Source organism: Perca fluviatilis, chromosome 1, assembly GCF_010015445.1.
Source record: "Perca fluviatilis chromosome 1, GENO_Pfluv_1.0, whole genome shotgun sequence".
NCBI classification, from domain to species: domain Eukaryota; kingdom Metazoa; phylum Chordata; class Actinopteri; order Perciformes; family Percidae; genus Perca; species Perca fluviatilis.
This window is the reverse complement of record NC_053112.1, coordinates 7661903-7685182: the sequence shown is the minus strand read 5'-3', so window position 1 is coordinate 7685182 and position 23280 is coordinate 7661903. Positions and strand designations below refer to the sequence as shown.

At 41.7% G+C, this 23280-nt stretch overlaps 1 protein-coding gene across 1 annotated transcript in view; it reads left to right on the top strand.

The window, feature by feature from the left end:
* akt3b (v-akt murine thymoma viral oncogene homolog 3b) overlaps positions 1-23280 on the top strand; it is a 41746-nt gene that overhangs the window by 5405 nt on the left and 13061 nt on the right. Inside the window, exons 2-10 of the mRNA XM_039819171.1 lie at positions 2169-2715; positions 13538-13663; positions 14598-14709; positions 16331-16475; positions 17164-17295; positions 20486-20551; positions 20826-20894; positions 22788-22910; positions 23109-23237. Of these exons, the coding sequence (XP_039675105.1) occupies positions 2670-2715; positions 13538-13663; positions 14598-14709; positions 16331-16475; positions 17164-17295; positions 20486-20551; positions 20826-20894; positions 22788-22910; positions 23109-23237 (948 nt within the window). The 5' untranslated portion in view covers positions 2169-2669. The remainder of the gene's footprint in view (positions 1-2168; positions 2716-13537; positions 13664-14597; positions 14710-16330; positions 16476-17163; positions 17296-20485; positions 20552-20825; positions 20895-22787; positions 22911-23108; positions 23238-23280) is intronic.

Below are 23280 nucleotides of genomic sequence, written 5' to 3'. Positions count from 1 at the left end.
TGAAATGGTTATCAGAAATAATTTATTTAAAAAAAAGACTAAAATGTTTTGACTTAAACTTGACTAAAATGGCGAGACTTTTAGTCGACTAAAACTTGACTAAGATACCTTGAGTTCTCTTTTGACTAAAACTAGACTAAAATGACGAGACTTTTAGTCGACTAAAACTTGACTAACAAAAATGTTTGGCCTAAGACTAAGACTAAATTAAAAATAGGTGACAAAATTAACACTACGTGCATGTCATTGACAAGTATAGGGAGGACATTCAGCTGAAGTTGCATTAAATCAGGTTGTTTTAACCGAGATTATGCTGCAAGATGGGTTTTTTTCAACTACATTTAGACTAACCGTATTATAACAAGCAATATTAACATATATTTGGTTTATTCCCGTTAATTCCCATGGAAAGTTTCCAACTTCCCATGGGAATCCCGGAATTTTGCAACCCTAGACCTGGCAGGTTTTTAGAACGCTGCAGACCGACACGTTGCAAGTGGTTGCAAGTTTCAACTCATCTTGCCGCTTATCTCTGAACTGGGCTTCAAATCAACAGTGACAACACGTTGAACTGTGAAGTTTCCCTTAAAGGTCCAGTGTGTAACGTGTATGGTTGTACATTATCTAAATCTGTGTTGCCTGTTCACCAACTTGTCCTTTTTTCATGAATATTTACCTCCACCATCTACTCCAAGTATTCCTGTTGGCTTGAAATTTTACATTTGTGTTCGCATGAACTGGGGTAGACGCTCCATATTCATGCTCCATCTTGAAATACGTTAGCCGGCAAGGGACATACAGGACGTGTGTGTGTGTGTGTGTGTGTGTGTGTGTGTGTGTGTGTGTGTGTGTGTGTGTGTGTGTGTGTGTGTGTGTGTGTGTGTGTGTGTGTGTGTGTGTGTGTGTGTGTGTGTGTGTGTGTGTGTGTAAACTCACAGGTGCTGCTAATGCTGCTTACGGGTATTTTTGAAGCGTGAAGGCTACCGTAGCTGTAGTACGTACTTTGAACTGCGTGGCGTGGAGAGAGTTGATTGCGATATATGATCTCAACGCTAGACGGGAGATATTCCCACACGTTGGACCTTTTTAATACTTTTCCTGTTTTAAGTTTTTGAATTCCCATTCAGAACACCAGAGAAAATATGAGTTTACTTGCAAAATGTAATGTGCATTACATTGTTTTTGTGATCGTTAGAAGGCAAATTTGAAATTGCGATCAAAGTTCAGGTCCAATATAACCGTTCTGCTATCTGTGCTTGGAACATTTTGGGGGGGCGTTAGACATTAGATATGTCATAGGATACAATATTACTAAAGCGGCAACTAGCTTTATCACTGCCGATTATTTTCTCAATTGATCAGTTTTTGTTTTTGAAATAAGTAGTGAAAAATACCCATTACAACAAGACCAACGGTCTAAAACGCAAACACATTTCAGGGAAAAAAGGGAAGAGAAGATAAGGTAAAAAGTTTGGGGTGGAGTCGTTTGTGAAGGACTGATGAGAGAAAGAAGGAAAAGGGAGGATGCAAGAAGGAGGGAGAGAAGGACTTAGGGAAGGAAGGAGAGTAGAAGGAGAAGATGAGAGGAGGCTGGGAAAACGGGGAAGGTGAGATGAAGGTAAGGGAAGGAAAATGGGGTCCAAGTGAAAGAGGGAGGTAAGGAAGAGATAGAGGGAGGGAGGTGCCCCAATTTTCTTGAGGGAAGGAGAAACGAAACTGGGGAATGATAGACTGATGTGGATTAAAGGTGAAAAAGAAGGAAGGAAAAAGCTGAGGTTAAAGTAGTTTGTGAAGGACTGATGAGAGAAGGAAGGAAAGGGAGGAGGCAAAGGGGGAGGTAGAGGATTTAGTGAGGAGGCGAGGCAAATTTAAGAAGAGAGTTGAAGAAGGGAAAGGAGATAAACGTTGGGGGGGGAAAGACTGATGGAAGGAAGGAATTGATAGGGAGGAGAATAAGGAGTAAGTGAAGAAGACAGGGAACGAAGGGAGTCCGGGAGAAGGGAAAAGTGTGAGGAGGCTAGGAGGTAAGGAGACAGGAAGCGTGCTCAAGGCTGTGAACAATAAGTGGCGGCCTGCTGCGTTTGCTGTGCGAAGGAAACTATCCACTGACCTGCTCCGTGTGTTGTTTTCTGCCTTCTCTCCTTTACTCTGCCTCCGTTTCCTTCCAGGCTGACTCACCGCTGGAGCGCCTGAACACAGAACAAGACGAAGAAGAAGAAGAAGAAGAAGTTTGAGAGGACGAGGGAGTGAGGAACAGAAAGAGAGTAAGAGAAGGAAGGCGGGAGGGAGGGAGAAAAAGAGGGGAGATAGAAACAAAACTAAAAGAGGTTTAGGAAGACTAGGGGAGGGAGGGGGGGGGAGAGACCCAAGACAGCAAGAGAAAGTTGAGGTTGGGTCGGTCGGGGCGAGAAGAGGGAAGAGAAAGTGATTGTGGGAAAGAGAAAGAGAGAAAGAAAGAAGACACCGGTACAGACTGAGCGGGAAAGAAGATCTGAGGTCAGGCGAGAGTTGGGCGCAGGTAGGGTGGGAGGCTGAGCGGCGGCCAGACGGAAAAGGCTGACTGAGCTTCGGCCGAACGAGCTGTCCCGCCACCACCCCCCCCTCCCCAGCAGCCGTCCCGGTCACCACACTGGGAGAACTGGGAGAACTGGGGACGAGGAGAAGCCACCATGAGCGACCAGAACGTCGTCAAGGAAGGCTGGGTCCAGAAAAGAGGTGAGGAGGGTTCATGTTTTCATCCAGCCAAGCTATGTGGTTTTTTTTTTTCTGGTTTATTGGCATTTCTTTAAACCAATCGCAGTCGTCTTGGGCGGTGCTAAGCGCCAGGTGGAGCCACGGTGCCGCTGCAAAATAGCCTCGGGAAGGAACTTGTTTTGGTGGAACATGTGGGCCTTCAAAAGTAGTTTTAGTCGTGCTACAGAAAACTCAGATTGGACAGATAGTCTAGCTAGCTGTCTGGATTTACCCTGCAGAGATCTGAGGAGCAGTTAACCATAGTCCTCACAAATCAGCCGGAGGTTAGAACGCCAACACAGAGACAGAGGGAGGTAACGGGACATCCGGCGAAATTTCAGGCGGCACCGGAGCAATCCCGGAAGTAAATAACAACATTTACATGCATATAATATCCCGTTTTTTTGTACATTAATATATAAATGTCCCAATGTATACATTAGGGCTGTGCAATTAATCAAAATTTAATCGTGATTATGATTTCTGCTCCCAGCGATCACAAAAACAGAATAATCGAGAAAAACAATTATTTAGCTCATTAGTTTTGCAAGTAAACTCTTATTTTCTCTTGTGTTCTGAATGAAAAAATAAAGTTTAAATAGGAAAAGTATTAAGGCAAAGTTCACAATTGTATGTGTTTTGTTTTTTTTTACTGTTTTTTTACTGATATTTTTTTCATAGAAAATGATACAAAAATGATCATTCCCTCCAATATCGTGAATCATATCGCAATCACAATATCAGTCAAAAATAATCGCAATTACATATTTTCCTTACATCGTGCAGCCCTAGACCAAATTATGTACTTGTGTGTCAAACTGAGAAAGTTGGTGGTACCAGAGGTGTTACTGGTACTAGTGGTACCAAAGTCTGGTGCCTTTAGTCTCTTCCACATGGTGGGAGGAAGGTATACAGTTTATTATTAATTCAACAACAATATCGGTATCGGGTATCGACAGATACACAAAGCCCAGTCATCGGTATCGGTATCGGGACTGAAAAAGTCGGATCGGTGCCTCCCTACTATATATGTAACATTTTATTATTTATTAAGTCCCTCTGGTTTAGGATGTAAGATAAATCCCTCTGCTGCCTTTTTGTTTCAGTTGATTTATATTTTCTGTGTTTTCTGACAGTCGTCAGGATGCTAAAGATGTTAAAATGTGCAAAAAAAACAGAGAGCAGAGCTTCTGGTTCAAATTATGGAGAAAATGATTATCATCTTCATCATGGTGGCCATGTTCAATCGTTTTGACCAGGACTGTGCAGTCCTGCTACAGAGTTCTTTTCTTGACGTTCCTGCTCAGACGAAGGTGTGAATACAAGGGCGGACGTTATCTGACAGAACGGAAACAACAATGCTAAGAAGTCACTTCTCCTTTCTTGTATTTCTTACACAGAGGAAGTGGGTCTATTGCAAACCTGACAGTTGGATTGAAACATGGCCGATGCGCTTTTGGTCCTCGTGGCCGTCCGTTTGAATGAACTTATGCGTCTCGGTGTCAGTGTGTCTGTCCGCGGGGCGGGAAATGAAAACATTTTCAGCCACACATGGCTGCTGTTCTCTGTGGTTGTTCTTCTGATTTCCTTTTTTTCATTTAGCCGACTCGTTCTTTTAGTGTTCAGGTGGAGATTTCTGTCGTGCTCCAGGACATCTGACCAGATTAACACAACAGCTGTTTAGAGAATCCAACCTGAGACCATTATGTTTCAGGACTACACTGAAAATGCAGTTTACATGTCATCCAATTAATGCATTCATGTTTAGCTTAACCGTGCCCCAATTTCATTCCATACTTACTTAGTATTACTTAGCATACTTCATTCTATATGTTATACCAACCCGGTCTCACGGCAGTTCGTGTAAATGTCCACGTTATTCTTAATCTATTGATACGTGTTCACGGAGACGTTTTTCTCGTTTTTTACGTGTAAATGTCACATTATTTTTTACGTGTAAATGTCACGTTATTTTCTCGGGGAAAGGACGCCGGGAGGCGGCCGAAAAGGTCGCTCCATAAGCCGGGAGGCGCCCCACAATAACGGGATGGCGGAGGTTGGGTTTAGAAAAAACTTAACGGGTACGGGCTTTAAACGCCGGGAAAGGGCTTTTAAACGCCGGAGAAAGTGGCCTAAACCGGAAAAGCGTAAACGCCAGGAAGGCTTTAAACGCGGGGAAAAGGACTTTAAACGCCGGGAAAGGGCCTTTAAACGCCGGAAAGCGCTTTAAACGCCGGGAAAGGGCGCTTTAAAGCCGGAGACGCCAGCGCACAGTAACACGCTGGGACGAAAACGCCACACGCAGGGACGCCATCCCCGGAAACAAAGCGCCGGAACGGGACGCGCCGACGCCGCTCGCCCGGGTGAAAGTCCCGTGTTGTTTGACCCATCCACCACCCTGACCAACCTCCCTACGCGGATTTTCGGCTTTTTATATCACTCCCTACAATTTCGTGCTGTGGCCACAAAACATGCTTCCCATTGAAATACATTACTTCACATTTTCGTGTTGTCCACCACGTAAAAAAACGACAAAAACGTCTCCGTGAACACGTATCAATAGATTCAAATAACGTCACATTTACACGAACTTCCATGAGACCGGGCTGGTTATACACGTTCATATTAAACTATGCTTTTCATTTTAACAGCCCTGCAAACTTGTAGTAAGATTAAATTGTACTTCGAGCGGTCGTCTATATTCACGACGTTCCACTTACGGGCTTGCTCCGATGCCGTTCGAAATTTTCCGTCCGGATGTCCGTTACCTTCCGCTTTCTTTGTGTTGTAATTGTGTGCTGTCAGTGGTAGTAGGACCGGGCAGTGTTTAGGGCGTTTTTTGTATTGGTGAAGGTAGTCTGTGGATAGACAGACAGACAGACAGACAGACAGACAGACAGACAGACAATATCAGGACCACTAAACCCTAGGGGTGGGGGAAAAAATCGATACAGCATAGTATCGCGATATTTTTCGTGGCAATACTGTATCGATACACAGACGCCAAGTATCGATCTTTTACGATATATGTGTTGGTCAGTTTGTCTGCTTGACAATCCCCATTTTGCAGCAATACAATTGAAGTGAGATGAACAAAACAGAGAAATGTGTCTTTTTAGATAAAACAAATGTTGACAAAATTGTCCTTTGGGGACATCATTTGAAACTGGGAAAAATTTGAAGTTGGAAAAAAGGTAATAAATTGCAATATATCGCAGAATATTGCGATATGTTTAAAATCGCAATAATATCGTATCGTGACATAAGTATCGTGATGATATCGTATCGTGAGGCCTCTGGTGATTCCCCCCCCTACTAAACCCTCCCTCCCCCCGCACAACAGCAATACACAACACCAAGTATCTCTACATTATAAAATAGTGAACTGTTAAACCGGTTTTGTAGAGTCTTTCCAGCTGACGGGACTTCATTTGGTGAAGTTCAGGAGTGTACCAGGGGGCTGAGTGTGTGAAGGAGACAGTTTTAGTAGTGATGGGGGCCAGCCGGTCGAGACAGGAGGACAGAGTGTTGTTGTAGTAGTCCACAAGGTGGGTTGGATTATCAGACACTGAGGGCGAGGGGGGGTGGAGGCAGATATTGAATTGGAGAGAGAAGCTAAGAGAGCAGATGGATTTATGGATTTGAGGTTCCTGAATGAGATTTTGCGCTTGCCTTTTGGGATAGGAATGGGGTCGTTGATGTCCGTGATGACTGCAAGATGGTCTGAGATATGGAGGTTGACGCTGGAGAGATGATTTACTGGGAGACCAGTGGAGCAGACCAGATCGAGGACATGACCCTGAGTGTGGGTGGGGAAGTTAACGTGTTGTGAGAAGTTGAAGCAGCTTAACAGTTCCAGAAATCCAGTAGGCAGATTTGCTGATTGATGTTGTCGATGTGGAAGTTACAATCTCCAAGGATGAGGACAGAGGGTGATGTAGCACAGAGCTGGGTCAGCATATGCGAAAATGTCATCGCAGGTCCCAGCAGGCATTGTTGTAGTGGGACGTAGTGGACTGGACCAGCTGCGGAGATGATGCTTCAGGTTTTGGGCTAGGCTTTGCTTGGTTTCCAGTGGATCCAGCTAGCTATGGTTGTTAGCTTCCAGGGCTAAAAACAGACCGCTGGTAGCATCCTAGCCACTGCAGCAGTAGCAAGAATAAAATACGACTTTTGGCAGTGATTCAGGCGTCCAATTATTAAAATAGGTGAATTGTATTAAAAGTGGACTTATAACAGACCAGGATTAAAAACGTGTGTGCTACTGTCTGTTAATAAGAAAGCTAAATGTTTTTTTTCCCCCCAAAGATTGAATACTTTCCTCTTTCCCCTTCTGAGCAGCTCCTCCATTTCATGGGGAAAAAGTAATTATAATAACTTATATAAATAATGTTTGTAAATGTATCGATGTGAACACACTTCATACTTGAAACTGGGATATAATTAGCCTGCAGTATGAAACTGAAACACAGCTGTTGTTATTGAAAAGTTTGCTTCACACTGAAATGCAAAAAAAACCAAAACAGAAACCATCTGCATCTTTCAGTCGTTTCCATAGTCCCTTTGGTCACTTGCAGTGTATTTCACTTTGGCTGAACACAAAGTGTAGTTCTTCCCGTTGAGATCACACCTGATGAACAAGGAGTTGCTGCACTGAGTAGAGCTGGAACAATTCCAAATGTTGCTGAACAGCTAATAGTCTCAGAAATAATTGAGATAAACTGTACAATTGTCTCTTTCAGTCCAATTAAACACATTTTTATGTTTTGAATGAATCCCAGAATACATCTTTTGGTTATATCACTATAACTGTGACCCAGATAATGTAATACCACAGTACTGTAAGTAGTGTAAGTACACAGCCTATGACCTTAACCACGCCTCTTTATTATCATAAAATGTTTTTTCTTAAAGCTATAGTGCGTAGTTTCTGTCTCTCTAATGAGGAATTCTAAGTAACATGTCACCGGACGCCACAATCTTCTGAATATGGAGATACAGAGAGAGCTGTGTGCAGCTGAGAGTCTTAATTAGCTTTATAGCAACTCATTTGGCAACGGCTCGAATGTAACGGACGTTCATTAATATAATTAATATATCAAAGTTACGTACTAAAGCTTTAAATTAACATAAAACTGACAATTCCCATTAGCAGTCATACCCCTTAGGACCTTAGATAATGTTAGCAATTAATTGCGGTTAAACAAAGAAATGGCGATTATGTAAAACAAATTGCGTTTAGACAATTATTTAATAATTGTTACAGGCCGAGCACTGAGACACCAACGACATTACTATTTTATAATTTAGATACTGTCTGAAAACAGAGAGATACAGTCAGGCTAATAACAACAACAACAGCTGCCTTTTGTGATGTCCTTTTATTAAGATTACAAATAAGCAATCACAAAGAGAGTTAGAGGTGACTGAAAGTTATGTGGGATTATGCCTGTGGGATTATTTTGAAGAAGTTTAGTTTTTTTTCTGCTCAACGCTACAACACAAAATCCTCATCATCATCATCATCATCATCATCATCAACCTTTTAGTCGGTTCTCGGAAGTACAATTGAGCGCAAGCCGTTATTTTTTTTCAATGTAGCCGAGATTACACGAAATAAATACATTACATTAAAGTTTACAACACAGTACACCATACCGTGCAAAAAGTGTCAAATACAATGACTAAAGGAGAAACAAGGACATCGTTTAAAAAAAAAGTCAAACAAAGCGTAAAAAAGTAGTCAAAAACGTTGAAAGCTTCAGCACAATTCCTGATTGGCCAATGTCGCATTCAAATGAAATCATTCAACAAGCATTCCCCGAATGGGGGGGGTGAGAGAACGATAACGTCATTTATGATCCGATGATTTGGGTTGTTATATTTACTTGCCCGACATGGTGTTTTACTTGCCCCCCCCCCCCTCCCCCCCGGGCCTTTGGGCAACCCTGTATTGTTGAACCCTGTTCACCGTTAGAGGTGCTCAGGAAAAACACAACTTTTTGGTTGTTGAAAACACAGAGCAGTCAGAAAAGATGTGTTTTTATGCAGCTCAGTGTGGACAGAACAGCTCCTCCGAACAATGGTTGTTTACCTGCCAGACGGCGAGCAGGGCAGACAGGCTTTGCAGGGCTGCAGCCCAGTCTGAGCTGCACTTGGCTGGTGTGTTATTTCCCACAGTGATTTGTGTGTGTGTGTGTGTGTGTGTGTGTATGTGTATCTCTGGGCTGTTGGTTGGCAGGCAGGGGGAAGTTTCTCTGTGGCACCATGAGCTTACAGAGGATGACCTAACACTCTGGTTCCTTCCTCTCCAGCCCCCTCGAAGTCCCTGAATTGTTTATTGCACCTCTGTGTGCTCTTATAATTCAGTCCGAACGGCCCTCTTAGAGAAAACTTCCCTCTGAGGAGCTCTCTGGGCGGTCTAATACCAAAACGTAAGAGTTCGCATGCAGTTCAGGGCGGATTGGAAAGTGGGGTGTTTAGACTGAAAGTGAATTGTTTGAGAAACACCAAAAAGTCTTGAACGTGAAGCAACGTTATTGTTCTTAATCTTGACTGCAGAAGTGCAGAGTTTATGTCGGTGGAGACTCGGCTCTTTAACCTTTTTCTTTTTATTCACAAAGTAATGGGTCTGTTTTCAACGATGTATGTAACAAATGTAAAGTTAGGGGTCGTGAAAGACCGCTTTTAATGTGATGGGTTTCCCGTTGAACAGGATGCTGGGCGGGACGTAACACAGTGAGGAATCAATTAAATCCGTAAACCAATGGGCAATCAAAGTGAAAGGTCATTGAGTTGATACGGGAACAACAGGGGCAGGGCTTCTTATTTTACACTTCTTTTTTAAGCGATTTAGCATGTTTTCTTTGTTCCACACAGACAAACATTGGGAGCAATTTGATGTTCAGTTCCTTGCTCAAGGACACTTTTAACGTGGACAGAATAGTCCCTTTCCGACCGGAGGGATTTTTGCAGTTCCTAGAACATAACGTTCCTAGAACCCTTTTTTTTTTTTCATGTTCTGACTGGACCAATTTGGGGATTATTAGGTTCCTGTGACCGCAGTTCCTGTAACTCTTTCAGCTCCTACTTCAGGGCAGGGTCTGTTCCCTTTTCCGCATAGTGACCTAGGTCTACATTGATTGGTCCAACTTGTAAGTCCACTGTCAACTCGGCACTTCCACTTCCATTAGGGGGGGGAATCACCAGAGGCCTCACGATACGATATCATCACGATACTTATGTCACGATACGATATTATTGCGATTTCAAACATATTGCAATATTCTGCGATATATATTGCAATGTATTACCTTTTTTTCCAACTTCAAATTCTTCCCAATTTCAAATGATGTCCCCAAAGGAAAATTTGTAGGAAACATCTGTTTTATCTAAAAAGACACATTTCTCTGTCTGTTCATCTCACTTCAATTTTATTGCTGCAAAATGGGGATTGTCAAGCAGACAAACTGACCAACACATATGTCATAAAAGATCGATACTTGGCGTCTGTGTATCGATACAGTATTGCCACGAAAAGATTTTTTCCCCCACCCCTAACTTGCATCATATTAATTAGGATCATATTACGCTGGAGCCTTCGTCTTCTGTGTTTCTCTTATAAGTACTCCAGCCTAGTCTTTAAACGGCGCCGTTCGAAGGCACAACAGGAACGTTCCGATGGCCTCCTCCATGCTGGTTTGTTGTTGTATGTGGCGCTAAAGTCTAGTGCCGACGCTATCAAGACCGTTGCCGTGCTTGCGTCACTCCCTTACCCCTCCTATCTGTTTAGAAGTGGACTGTTCCTATAACTACGTTCCTGTAACTACTTGGTCGGAAAGAGGCTAATGAGTTTGGTGGCCCGGAACAAACAAAATGTACTTTCCTCCTAATTTCAGAGCAGATTTTATTTATTTTTTAAAGTATGTGTCGTTTACCCAGGGGTTTACGCGGGGTCTTAAAAATTCAAAAATTTCAAAATTAAAATTTTAGGCCTTAAAAAGTCTTGTGTTCTAGGTCTTAATTCATTTTAAACAGGTTTTCACTGAAATGTTTTCTTTTAAATCTGTGGTGTTTTAGTTCTTTCTTTCGCTAGTCCAAATATAAAGTGCCGTATACAGTACAGGCCAAAAGTTTGGACACACCTTCTCATTCAAGGTGTTTCTTTATTTTCATGACAATTTACATTGTAGATTCTCACTGAAGGCATCAAAACTATGAATGAACACATATGGAATTATGTACTTAACAAAAAAAAATTTCCCTTATTAATAAAAAAGCAAAGGGTGGCTACTTTGAAGAATCTAAAATATAAGACATGTTTTCAGTTATTTCACACTTTTTTGTTAAGTACATAATTCCATATGTGTTCATTCATAGTTTTGATGCCTTCAGTGAGACTCTACAATGTAAATAGTCATGAGAATAAAAAAGAAATGCATTGAATGAGAAGGTGTGTCCAAACTTTTGGCCTGTACTGTATGTACAGATCATTATTACTCCGTGTCTCTTTTATACAATATGAATACATTTATTTACTTTGCAAGTACTTTTGTGACTCTGAATTTCGTTGTTCTTTTATCTCGTGATTATAGGTCTTCAATTTCATTCATAAAGGTATTAAAAAGGTCTTAAAAGACTTAAATTTGACTTGGTAGAACCTGTAGAAACCCTGCGTTTACCTCTACGGCTACTAGGTTGCAGTCTTCTTTTACGATAATGATGCATTCTTTGCATGATACCGCCGCCAGCTGTTGAATCCGATGAGTGGCGTGAAACCTAGGGCTGGGGATGGCCAGTGGTTCCCTGATTCGATTGCATTTCCGATTCAATGTTAATTAGGTTAGGGAAAATTCATGTACAATAGCAGTTTAGCTTGGAAATAAAAGAGATTCTCAGAGAACTTCTGCTGTAAATTGTACAAGCAAGAAGCAACCCTCAAATATTTTTGCATGCACCAGGTTCATGTTTACATTATGAATTGACTCCTAAGATGTTAGTTTAAAGTAGGGCTCCCTCTTAGTCGATTAGTCGACTAATCGGTCGTTTTGGTCTCAGTCAACTTAGATTTCTTTATTCGATTAGTCATGTTTGATGCTTTTTTCATGCTGAATGACTTATTTCCAAGAAACGTACGAGCACATCTCTGGTAAACACAAGAATTAAAGTGGTGCTTTTGCATGACTCTTTACGGAGAAACTCAGATTTACAGATCTGTCGATTAAATCAACTAATCGATTAGTCGATACAATTGAATGAGTGTTAGTCGACTAAGAATTTCTTCAATCGAGCACAGCCCTAGTTTAAAGTACTTTTTACTTAACAGGACTAACATGACAGTCAGTGAAAAGACATATTGAACAATCGGTTTTGGAATTTCATGGATCAATATGAGATCACTCAAACAAAGATCGACTTCCTCGGCTGTTTTAATCCAGCCCTAGTGAACAGTGAAGTCGTGTCGCGTCACACGAGGTTGGTGCATTCTTGTGCGTGTGCATGATACAACTAAAACGGCAACCCACTTGTGAAACATACCTCCACGGTTCTCTGACTCTCGTTTCTGTCGTACTAATCCTCGTCCCACTGTTGATCTGAAGCTGTGTGACTCATCAGACGTGTGAGTGTAGCGAGTACACTTTGATCAGAGTTTGATTTTGTTGGATAGATCACTGATACAGACTCACTTTTGGGTCCAGCGCCTCGTTCTCCGTTATCTCTGGGCGCTAATATGACTCTGAAAGACGTCAACGTCTCACCACGACATGCATTCCTGTATTCCAGCATTTGTTGGGATTATGTCACAAGATGATGAGTTAGAGCAGCAGGGAGCCAACACAGAAAAAACAGCCAACATGAAAATAACAGTCAGACTGAATAATATGACAGTTTAGTCTCATTATCAGGCTACTATCAACAGCACATGATGCAGCCGTTGAGCCTTTTAATTTTTTGGAGCAATAGGTATGATTTAAGAGGGAATTCTTTTAAGCGTTACCCCCAGATCATGCTTGTCTGAATAGAGCAACAACAACAAAAATCACACTTTGTGCGGTAAAAGCATGGAACGAGCTTCCAGAAGAAGTTGTGCAGTTGTGCAGTTAACTCTTTCAAGAATAGGTTGTGTAGAGGCTAAGCCCGCGCTTTAAGCCCCTGAGGTGCTGTTCCACGGGTAGAGCAATTGATGCACTTTTTTTTTAACCTTTTTTGATCAATGAAAGTCCAAGTAATTATTTGCAGTTAAAACCATTGGTTCCACTTATTTCCATGAGATCTTAGTTGGTTTTCCAGACAAATCACTGCTTGTACAGTTTGTGTGTGTGTGTGTGTGTTTTTTTTGTGTGTGTGTGTGTGTGTGTGTGTGTGTGTGTGTGTGTGTGTGTGTGTGTGTGTGTGTGTGTGTGTGTGTGTGTGTGTGTGTGTGTGTGTGTGTGTGTGTATTCAAAAACTGTATGTGCTTCCGGGTTGCACCCGAGGAACCAAAGATTGGTTCCTATTTATACCAAGGGCACTAATTGGCTCATGTCATGTCCACTTATAAAGCTGGCTTGTAATTTACAGTATGTAACTTTTTTTATGAAATGGAAGTAATTTTTTATCATGAAATGAATGTGCTTTTTAAATTAGTGTATATTCTTTTTGTTTTAGTGTTGTTGTACACAGTGTTAGAGTCTGGTTTCAGCACAACATTTCAAGTGATTCTAACCCAATAAGTCCAGACCCTACTGCTTCCAGCTGTAAACACACATGAAGGGGCAGCAGGATGTAACTTGTCGGTGTGTCACTTTCCCCCCCCTCCCGGCAGGTGAGTACATCAAGAACTGGCGACCGCGCTACTTTCTGCTGAAGACAGACGGCTCTTTCATCGGCTACAAGGACAAACCACAGGACTCCGACCTGGCCTACCCGCTCAACAACTTCTCCGTAGCAAGTAAGACACACAAACAGACGCCTGCGTCACTAGGGTTGGGCATCGTTTGGATTTGAACAATTCTGATTCTAATTCCGATTAGCGCCCGACCGATAACGGATTTTTAAGGCCGATACCGATATTTCATGATTTAAAAATCCGATATTCCGATATATCGGTCGATATATATTTTCAAAAAAAAATATCCAGAAATGCGTAACTTAAGATATGAAACTTAAAGTCCTTTTGAACAAAAAGCAATAACAAAAAAATCAGAGCGTTGCCAACAGGGAGGTTGTAGAGCGCCCTCTGGTGGACAAACTATGCAACGCCAACACTCAGAACATCCGTTTTTATTTAATTTTTTTTATATTCAATTATCAGAATCATTTGTCATTTGTCATTATAAATGATTCTGATGAATGAATATTAAAAACTAATTATATACATATAAATGCCGATACCGATAGTTTGGAAAATGCCTCGGCCAAGAATATCGGCCCGCCAATATATCGGTCGGGCTCTAATTCCGATTCATCCTTTTGATGTTGGTTCTTATCGATTCTCGATTTAGATTGTTTGAGGGGTGGAGTTGAAACGGGTCACATGCTTATTTCACAAATAAGAGGAAAGTTTTATTTTTATCCAGTGGTGACTTGCAGTTTTACCGGGCTTTTTCAACGTAAAATAAAGCCACACTTTAGAGCGCCGCTTATTGTGCTCCACAGCTGCAACACAACAGGCCCCTGGCCGCTACGGAAACCAAAACTTGCGCATGTTAAATTGGGAACCGATGACATATTTTCCAAACGATTCCAATAAAGAAACCATTCCACTGGAGTTGTATTTTTTGAAACTGGTTCTCGATGCCCAGTCCTATTCGTCACCCATTTCTAGCACTGACAAACAAATATCTGCGTAACGCGGTGCGTCCATCTCTCCGTGTGCCTTCCAGAATGTCAGCTCATGAAGACAGAGCGGCCCAAGCCAAACACCTTCATCATCCGCTGTCTGCAGTGGACCACGGTCATCGAGAGGACTTTTCATGTCGACACTCCTGACGAGAGGTGAGCCTTCAGCCTCCTCTTCCTAAACCAGGGCTCTTCAACGTTTTTTAAGCCAAGGACCCCTTAACTGAAAGAGAGCTGGAGCAGGGACCCCCTACTACATGTATTGTATGAAATGAAGTTGCATAATAAACCTTTATACATACCTTTTTTTCATAGAATACTAAGCTTTTAAAATAGCCTTATAATTGTTGGTATGAGTTTAGAAATCATGTTTTAAAGCTATAGTGCGTAGTTTCTGTCGCCCCCATGAGGAATTCTAAGTAATGACAACAACACTGTCGGCACGTCCACATGATATAAGCCTTCCGTGACCAAGCACCATGCCCCCCTTCATGAGGATGAAGAGCAGCTATCTAAATCATTTCCAAATTCTCTTTACAGATATTAAAGGAAAAACTATACGAAATATTATAGAAAACATCAAATGGACAACAATGCATGTTATATGTTCTTCTATCTTAACTGCTACTTGTGTACTGAAAGGTTAAATAAAATTCTCACAACTACAGTATGTACAGATAGCAGATATGAAAGATATGGCATTAGGGACAACAAATTCTTTGGTCCTGCACCAGACTATTTGTGTTAAATTGTCCTCACAACACAACAGGAGTCTGTCAACACAGCGAGAAGAAAGACAGGAAACAAGGGTGTGGGGCTGGGGCTGGACGCCAAGTTTTGAAGGGTTTTTGCTGCAAAACACAATATAATGTATACATTATGATTCGTTACCTGATGGTCAATCGGTTTGTTATGAACACGACTTGGCTAATAACATCCTCCAACCTCCCCCGCATGCACATGAGCAGCGGCCGTTCGTAGGCTCTCACATTTCAGTGGCCACCAGTTCATTTTGTTATGGTCAGTCTAAAGTTAGTCTCACATTGCCAGACCTGTTCTCCACAGCGCTGTGGAGTAAAGTCTGGCTACACCACAGATACTGTACATTCTGAGATAGGAGAATAAAAAAAAAACACGCTCTGGGTTGTTTGCATTTCTTAAAACCACAATCACAATCGTCTTGGGCGGCGCTAAGCTAAGCAAAGCTCCGGACAACGACGGTGGCTCTGCTAAATAGTCTCGGGACGGAACATGTTTTGGTGGAACATTTGCACCCCGCAAAAGAAAACGCCAAGTACAATATTAAATTAAGTTAACTGTTGACACAATACAGTAACGTGAGCTATTTAAATTAGCTGATACATTGGCTCTTACCAGTGTATCTCCGTGTGTACTTCGTCCACAGCAATCCCACCAATCGGTCCCAAAACGTCCCAGTTAGAGAAGAAATGCCCTAAACATATTCTTTATAAATTCTAACAAACATTCCCCGAAAGAACCGAGCAGGTCTGCCCTGTTGCACCATCCAAATATTCTTCAAAACTTGACATTTTCAGCGTGTAGCTCGCTAGCTCGAAGTTTGTTGCGGTTTCCCGAAGAGAACGGAGTTTGAGAACGACACAGAGATGTCGAGAGAGCGGAAGGCTTTATCCTGTAAATGTACTTCCGTTGATCCAGACTAGTCTAAAAGTGAAGCCACAGTTAAAAGCAGTTAACCAAAAAAAACAACATCAAAGTGCTTCCTGCCGGTAGTTGAACCTGTCGTTGTGTCCCGTAGGGACGAGTGGGCGGAGGCCATCCAGATGGTAGCCGAGTCCCTGGCCAAACAGGAGGAGGAGGGCATCCTGAGCAGCCCCACCTCCCAGATCGAGAACGTCAACGAGGAGGAGATGGACACCTCCATCAGCCACTACAAACGAAAGGTGACGGTTGATCTCAGTGGAGACAAAATCTCGCTCTTGCTTGTAAATCAAAGGGGCTGACTTATTTTTTGGAAAAAGGAGTATATAAGTCCGGGGGTGTCAAACTCAATTTCACTAAGGGCCACACTGGAAAAAGAGAATCACATCAAGGACCAGACATGTAAAGTTTATTGACATGCTTTTGTTTAATTGAAAAAGTAAAATACTGTATCTATGATTGTATTACTGCATATTTCTTTTTTGGACATTTTTGTAGCTTTATGTCGCATTTTTGTCGACAAAGCCCTAAAAAAAGTCAGCAAACGAGTTCCTTAGCCGTCATAGAATTTAGCAATAAAAGCAAAAGCAATGATACATTTTTTTTAACAACAACCTGTTTCACTGCCTGAATATGAAAACTCTCCGCTTTTGTGGTAATTGGGAATCTCAAAGTCTGCAACTCTGCCGAACTATGCTTTGAATGTCCGGTAATTGCAGTTTAAAAAACACATTCCCGTGTTTTTGGTTTGATGCACAACTAGGCGGGCAAAAATCGACAGTACTGGGAACTCAAATTGATGTGCGGGCCGGATCTAAATCTGCAAGGGGCCGGATTTGCCGGGCCTTGAGTTTGACACAATGTGATCTAAGTGCATTGAATGATGGAGGACCAGTTTCTTCACACCATGCCTCTGTTTCTTTTGTCCAGACAATGAATGACTTTGACTATCTGAAGCTTCTGGGCAAAGGCACTTTTGGGAAAGTCATTCTGGTGAGGGAGAAGGCGAGTGGCACCTACTACGCCATGAAGATCCTCAAGAAGGAAGTCATCATAGCCAAGGTATCAAGATGCGTCACCTCATCCACATTACCATATATTACCACACATCATGGTTTTCATCAACAAATTCAAGGGGTCACATATACTGTATATTATGAACTCTTTTTATTGTATTTGCTCTTAAAAAAAGACACTCCCTGAATGTAGCGGAGTCTGAAGACAGCAGACAAAAGGCAAAAACAAAAAGGTAGCGGACAGAAAATCAACGAGCAACATCAGTAGTATGTCACTGCATCGATGCAGAATCGTCCAGGTCCGAATCGCGATGCATTGTACAGGGTTCCTGCAGGGTCTAAAAAAAAAGTCTAAAATTTGCAAAAGTATTGGGTTTTAGGTCTTAAAGGTATAGTGGAGGATTTTCCCGAATTTTAGAAAAGATCCGCCCTCTCCACTTTTTGAAAAAATGCACATGTGCAACACTCTCCCTGCTCCCGAGACGTAACGCCTATTAAATGTTTACAAGTTGCTGTCGGCATGGCTCATACGAGCCTACTTTCAGAAAGAAGATTTGCACTTTTTCACAAATTGAGATGTTTACCGTGTGTGTGCGGTGCGTGACTTGTGCCGGGGCTAGCATCGCTAATCATAGCTTACATCAACTTTCACTAGCAGTGATTTTAAATGGATTTCTCCAAATAGCACGCCAAACTTTACCTGTCGAGTAGAAACTTGGCGACTGAGGCATCAGTGGAGAGCCCAACCTGTGCTTTTAGCGCACGCCAGCGTGTGAAATATTCTCCCAAAAACACTCAGGTCTTGTTTCTTTCTTCAGAGGCCTTTCTCTTCTTGTCATACCTTTCGTAGACACTCGTAGCTCACCACACATATACACCTGAAAGTATTCATGCGCAGAAAGCGAAAACTACCCTAGGGACGAGCACGTACGACGGCCTTACGTAAACATAGCGCCAGAATGATTGACAACTAGGAGGACCAATAGTCTTGATGATCCACCCGGAAAAAGAAAATCCTCCACAATACCTTTAAATAATTTTAAACAGGTCTTACATTTTCCTACGTTCATGTAACACTACCTCTAATGCTCACTGAAATGTTTTTTTTATTTTTTATCTGTGGTGTTCGAAATGTGTCCAAATATAATTTACTGTATGTGTACGGATCATTATTTCTCGGTGTCGTATTAATTCAGTTTGAATACCTTTATTTACTTTGCAAGTACTTTTGTGACTCTGCATTCCAACATTCTTTTATCTCGTGATTATAGGTCTTAAATTTCATTCATAAAGGTCTTAAAAAGGTCTTAAAAGACTTAAATTTGACTTGGTAAAACCTGCAGAAACCCTGATCGTAGAAACGATTAATTTCAACACCACTATTAACAAGCTGGAATCAGAGAATTTTTACTTTCTTTTCAGAAAAAAAAAGAAAAACTAATTTTTGCAGCTCTAATGAGAAGCAGAAATCCCCCCACTCATTTTTAAACTAATTACAGATGCGTCGATTAGTCGATCACTCAATCTGCAACTATTTTGATAATTGATCATTATCTGTCTCTGTTTTAATGTGAATGTTTGATGGTTTTTTTTGGCATTTAAAGATGTCTTTTTGCTCTCTAAGAAACTATGAAGAACATTTTTCAAAGTGTTCTGACGTATTTGCAAAACAATATAAAAAGAAAGAACTGAATCAACATTTAGGACTCTATTTTAACGATCTAAGCGCACGGCGTGAAGCGCCTGGCGCAGGTGCGTTCAGGGCGTGTACGAATCCACTTTAGCTAGTAACGTGCAATAAAGTGTCATCTCTCATTCCCTTTAAAAGCCAGGCGCGTTTCTACCTTGGCGCATTGCTATTATGATGGCGGATTTGCACCGTAACGTTCTATTTTTTATCTTCTGTGTGTGTGTGTAACAAGCATAGTGTGCGCGCGCTGTGCACGAGCCTAGGAGCATTTTACTAATGCTCTGTTAAAATAACAATGAAATGCTGCGTTATTGACTTTAGACCAGGTTTTTGTTGGTCAATGGTGCCATCACTTTCCGCTGCCTCAAGATAGCAATACGCCCAGAATGCACCTGAACACACCTCTCTGTAAGACCAGCACGCCCAGAATGCACCTGAACACACCTCCCTGTAAGACCAGCACGCCCAGAATGCACCTGAACACACCTCCCTGTAAGACCAGCACGCCCAGAATGCACCTGAACACACCCCCCTGTAAGACCAGCACGCCCAGAATGCACCTGAACACACCTCCCTGTAAGACCAGCACGCCCAGAATGCACCTGAACACACCTCCCTGTAAGACCAGCACGCCCAGAATGCACCTGAACACACCTCCCTGTAAGACCAGCACGCCCAGAATGCACCTGAACACACCTCCCTGTAAGACCACACCTCCCTGTAAGACCAGCACGCCCAGAATGCACCTGAACACACCTCCCTGTAAGATCAGCACGCCCAGAATGCACCTGAACACACCTCCCTGTAAGACCAGCACGCCCAGAATGCACCTGAACACACCTCCCTGTAAGACCAGCACGCCCAGAATGCACCTGAACACACCTCCCTGTAAGACCAGCACGCCCAGAATGCACCTGAACACACCTCCCTGTAAGAACAGCACGCCCAGAATGCACCTGAACACACCTCCCTGTAAGAACAGCACGCCCAGAATGCACCTGAACACACCTCCCTGTAAGAACAGCACGCCCAGAATGCACCTGAACACACCTCCCTGTAAGAACAGCACGCCCAGAATGCACCTGAACACACCTCCCTGTAAGATCAGCACATGGGCGCAGGTGCATTTGCTATTTAAACGACGCGGGCGCTGGACGGGAAATTGACAACTGCGTCGGGTGCAAGATAGGGCCCTTAGTGTTTATCAGATGTTGTTTTGCTGTCTTTAATTTAAACATGTTTTTACTGGTTACTGGATTGAAATGACTGTCATATCAATTTTTAACCAGATCTACCGTAACTTTTATGTGTGATAATAGCAACAAAAAACTAAATGTGTTACCTTCATTTGGCATGTAACCGTTAGTAGAGGGTGTTAATATTTAGAAATATCCGTTCCAGATTGGTTTTATGCCGGCATTATCCTGATGTTGGCTCCCCTCTCTTCCAACTACATGCTCAACCTTTTGACTCAAACAAGAAATTGTCTCCTGACTAATCAGCGTCTTCTTTGTCCTCTCTCTTTTTTTTTTTTTCTCCATCACAGGATGAAGTTGCTCACACACTCACAGAAAGTAGGGTATTAAAAAACACTCGGCATCCATTCCTAACTGTGAGTATCAGCATGTAGATTGCATGCAAACTTAACCTGAAGACACGCCTGTGCTGCTGTGAATTATTAAGTTGGAATAAATAAATATAAATAAAGAGAAGCAGCTTGACTTCAAAGACTCTCTCGATACACGTTGTGCAAAGAAGGACCGATGCACTGAATTCAGGCCGCAAAGCTTCTGCTCTTAAAAAATAAATAAATAAATGTGTTTGAAACAATCGGCTAAGTTCTACTGAGTTAAAAAAAAAATATATATATATATTTTGTGTTTCAGTCTCTGAAGTACTCGTTCCAGACTAAGGATCGGCTGTGCTTTGTAATGGAGTACGTCAACGGAGGAGAGGTGAGACATCAATGAATCTCTTTTTTTTCCATTTCTTTTTATGTTTTTGATGCTGGCAGATGTTCTGAAGTTATTTCAAGAACTATTGAAGAATGAAGTCGTATGTGATTCAAAGAGCTTCAACTGAAAGCAGTCACTCCTGTCGATGTGGTCTTATTTGGAGAGTTGTAGGACTGGAGTGTCTGCACTGACACCGGTTGTCAATTTATCCATTTTAAGGCATCAATGGCACAAAAGACCAGAGAGGGATGCAAAATTTCTTCAGAACTTATTGTTTTATTTGTATGCAAGTTCAGTCAGAGAAACTTGCATTTTTACAATTGGTTATAGTTGGGGTTTTTTGTGTGTGATTAACAATTTTTTTCTATCTATTTTTCGTCTATGGGAATTTAACATAGGGGTGTACTCACTTTTGTTGCCAGCGGTAGAGACATTAATGGCTGTGTGTTGAGTTATTTTGAGGGGACTGCACATTACACTGTTATACAAGCTGGACACTTAATACTTTACATTGTAGTAAAGTGTAATTTCTTCAGTTTTATATCTTGTAATGTCCCATTAATAGATATAATGAAATATTTACTAAAATGTGAGGGGTGTACTCACTTTTGTGAGATACTGGAAATATATATATATATATATATATATATATATATATATATATATATATATATATATATATATATATATATACATACAGTACAGGCCAAAAGTTTGGACACACCTTCTCATTCAATGTGTTTCTTTATTTTCATGACTATTTACATTGTAGATTCTCACTGAAGACATCACAACTATGAATGAACATATTATATATAATATATATATATATATATATATATATATATAATAAAACTGGAAATATATATATATATATATATATATATATATATATAATAAAACTGGAAATATATATATATATATATATAATAAAACATCAGATTTTATAAACTACATGTGTTTTGTATGCAAAAATCTTAATTTGTAAAGTAACTAAAGCTGTCCGATTAATGTAGTACCGCTGATCCCCACCCACCCAGACAAAAATCATGAAAAGATGACACAGTAACTACAATATTCAAGACCATTCAACAAAAGTAATAACGAAATAGACAATAAACCCAATAAACTTATGTATAAATGACAACACCATAAGCCCATCATACACGTCTCTCCTTAGGAGCCCTTGAGAAAAGTTCAGGTACTTTCCCCATTTTCTAGTCTAGACATCCAATCTGGCAAACCGTTTATATGACATCTTTTCAAACGCCGCCACCCCTAGCCATCTCACGGTTGGTTATAGTTTTGAATTCAGAGTTGCAACAGCGATTTTTGTTGGGAGAACTAAAGGCCGATTTATGCTCCTGCGTTCAATCGACGCCGTGGCTACGTACGTAGGTACGTGGAGACACGGACCCTACGCCGTAGCCTGGCGTGCACCTCTCGAAAAATGGGGCAAAAACGTTGAAGCGTTGAAAATGGCGCCCCCCAAAAAAAGTCAGACAAAGTGGCAAAAAGGTTGAAAAAAGTGTCGGCAAAAGTGAAAAAAACTTTAGAAAAGGCAACAAAATGTTGAAAAAGTGACAAATCTAGGCGGGCCAAAATTGATGGAGAACCTTAATTGATATACGGGCCGGATCAAAAACGAGGGGCCAGATCTCCCAGCCGGCCTTGAGTTTGACACGTGCTTTAAGCCGTCTTTAATGATCGGAGAGTCTAAGTCATTCTTTTGTTGTTGCGATGTCTTCTGCTACATCTCAGCCCCTCCTGGGTTCCACTGCAGCAAATAGCAGTGATTTTGATCTTGATCACTTGTCTCTTACTGCATGACTCAACTTAATACAACAAACACGTCCGAGGTGTATGAACTTGTGTTTTTTTATTTCTCTGCAGCTGTTTTTCCATTTGTCAAGAGAAAGAGTATTTTCGGAGGACCGCACCCGTTTCTACGGCGCTGAGATCGTCTCCGCTCTAGACTACCTGCATTCTGCCAAGATCGTCTATCGCGATCTGAAGGTAAACGTCCCCTGCTCTGTGTGACCGCGTCGGAGAGAAATCTTAATATTTGACACCTGCCCTGTGTTGGCAGTTAATAGTTTATCATGTAGAAACACACAGAAACACGGCCAGATTTTGCAGGTCGGAAGACGGAGAGAAAAAAACAAAGCGTCATGTTTTTTTTTTTTTTTTTATTTCTCTCGTCCTCCTCATCAGCTGGAGAACCTCATGTTGGACAAAGACGGCCACATCAAGATCACAGACTTCGGCCTCTGCAAAGAAGGCATCACCGACACTGCCACCATGAAGACCTTCTGTGGAACCCCAGAGTACCTCGCTCCTGAGGTCAGAGCTCTGACACACACACACACACACACACACACACACA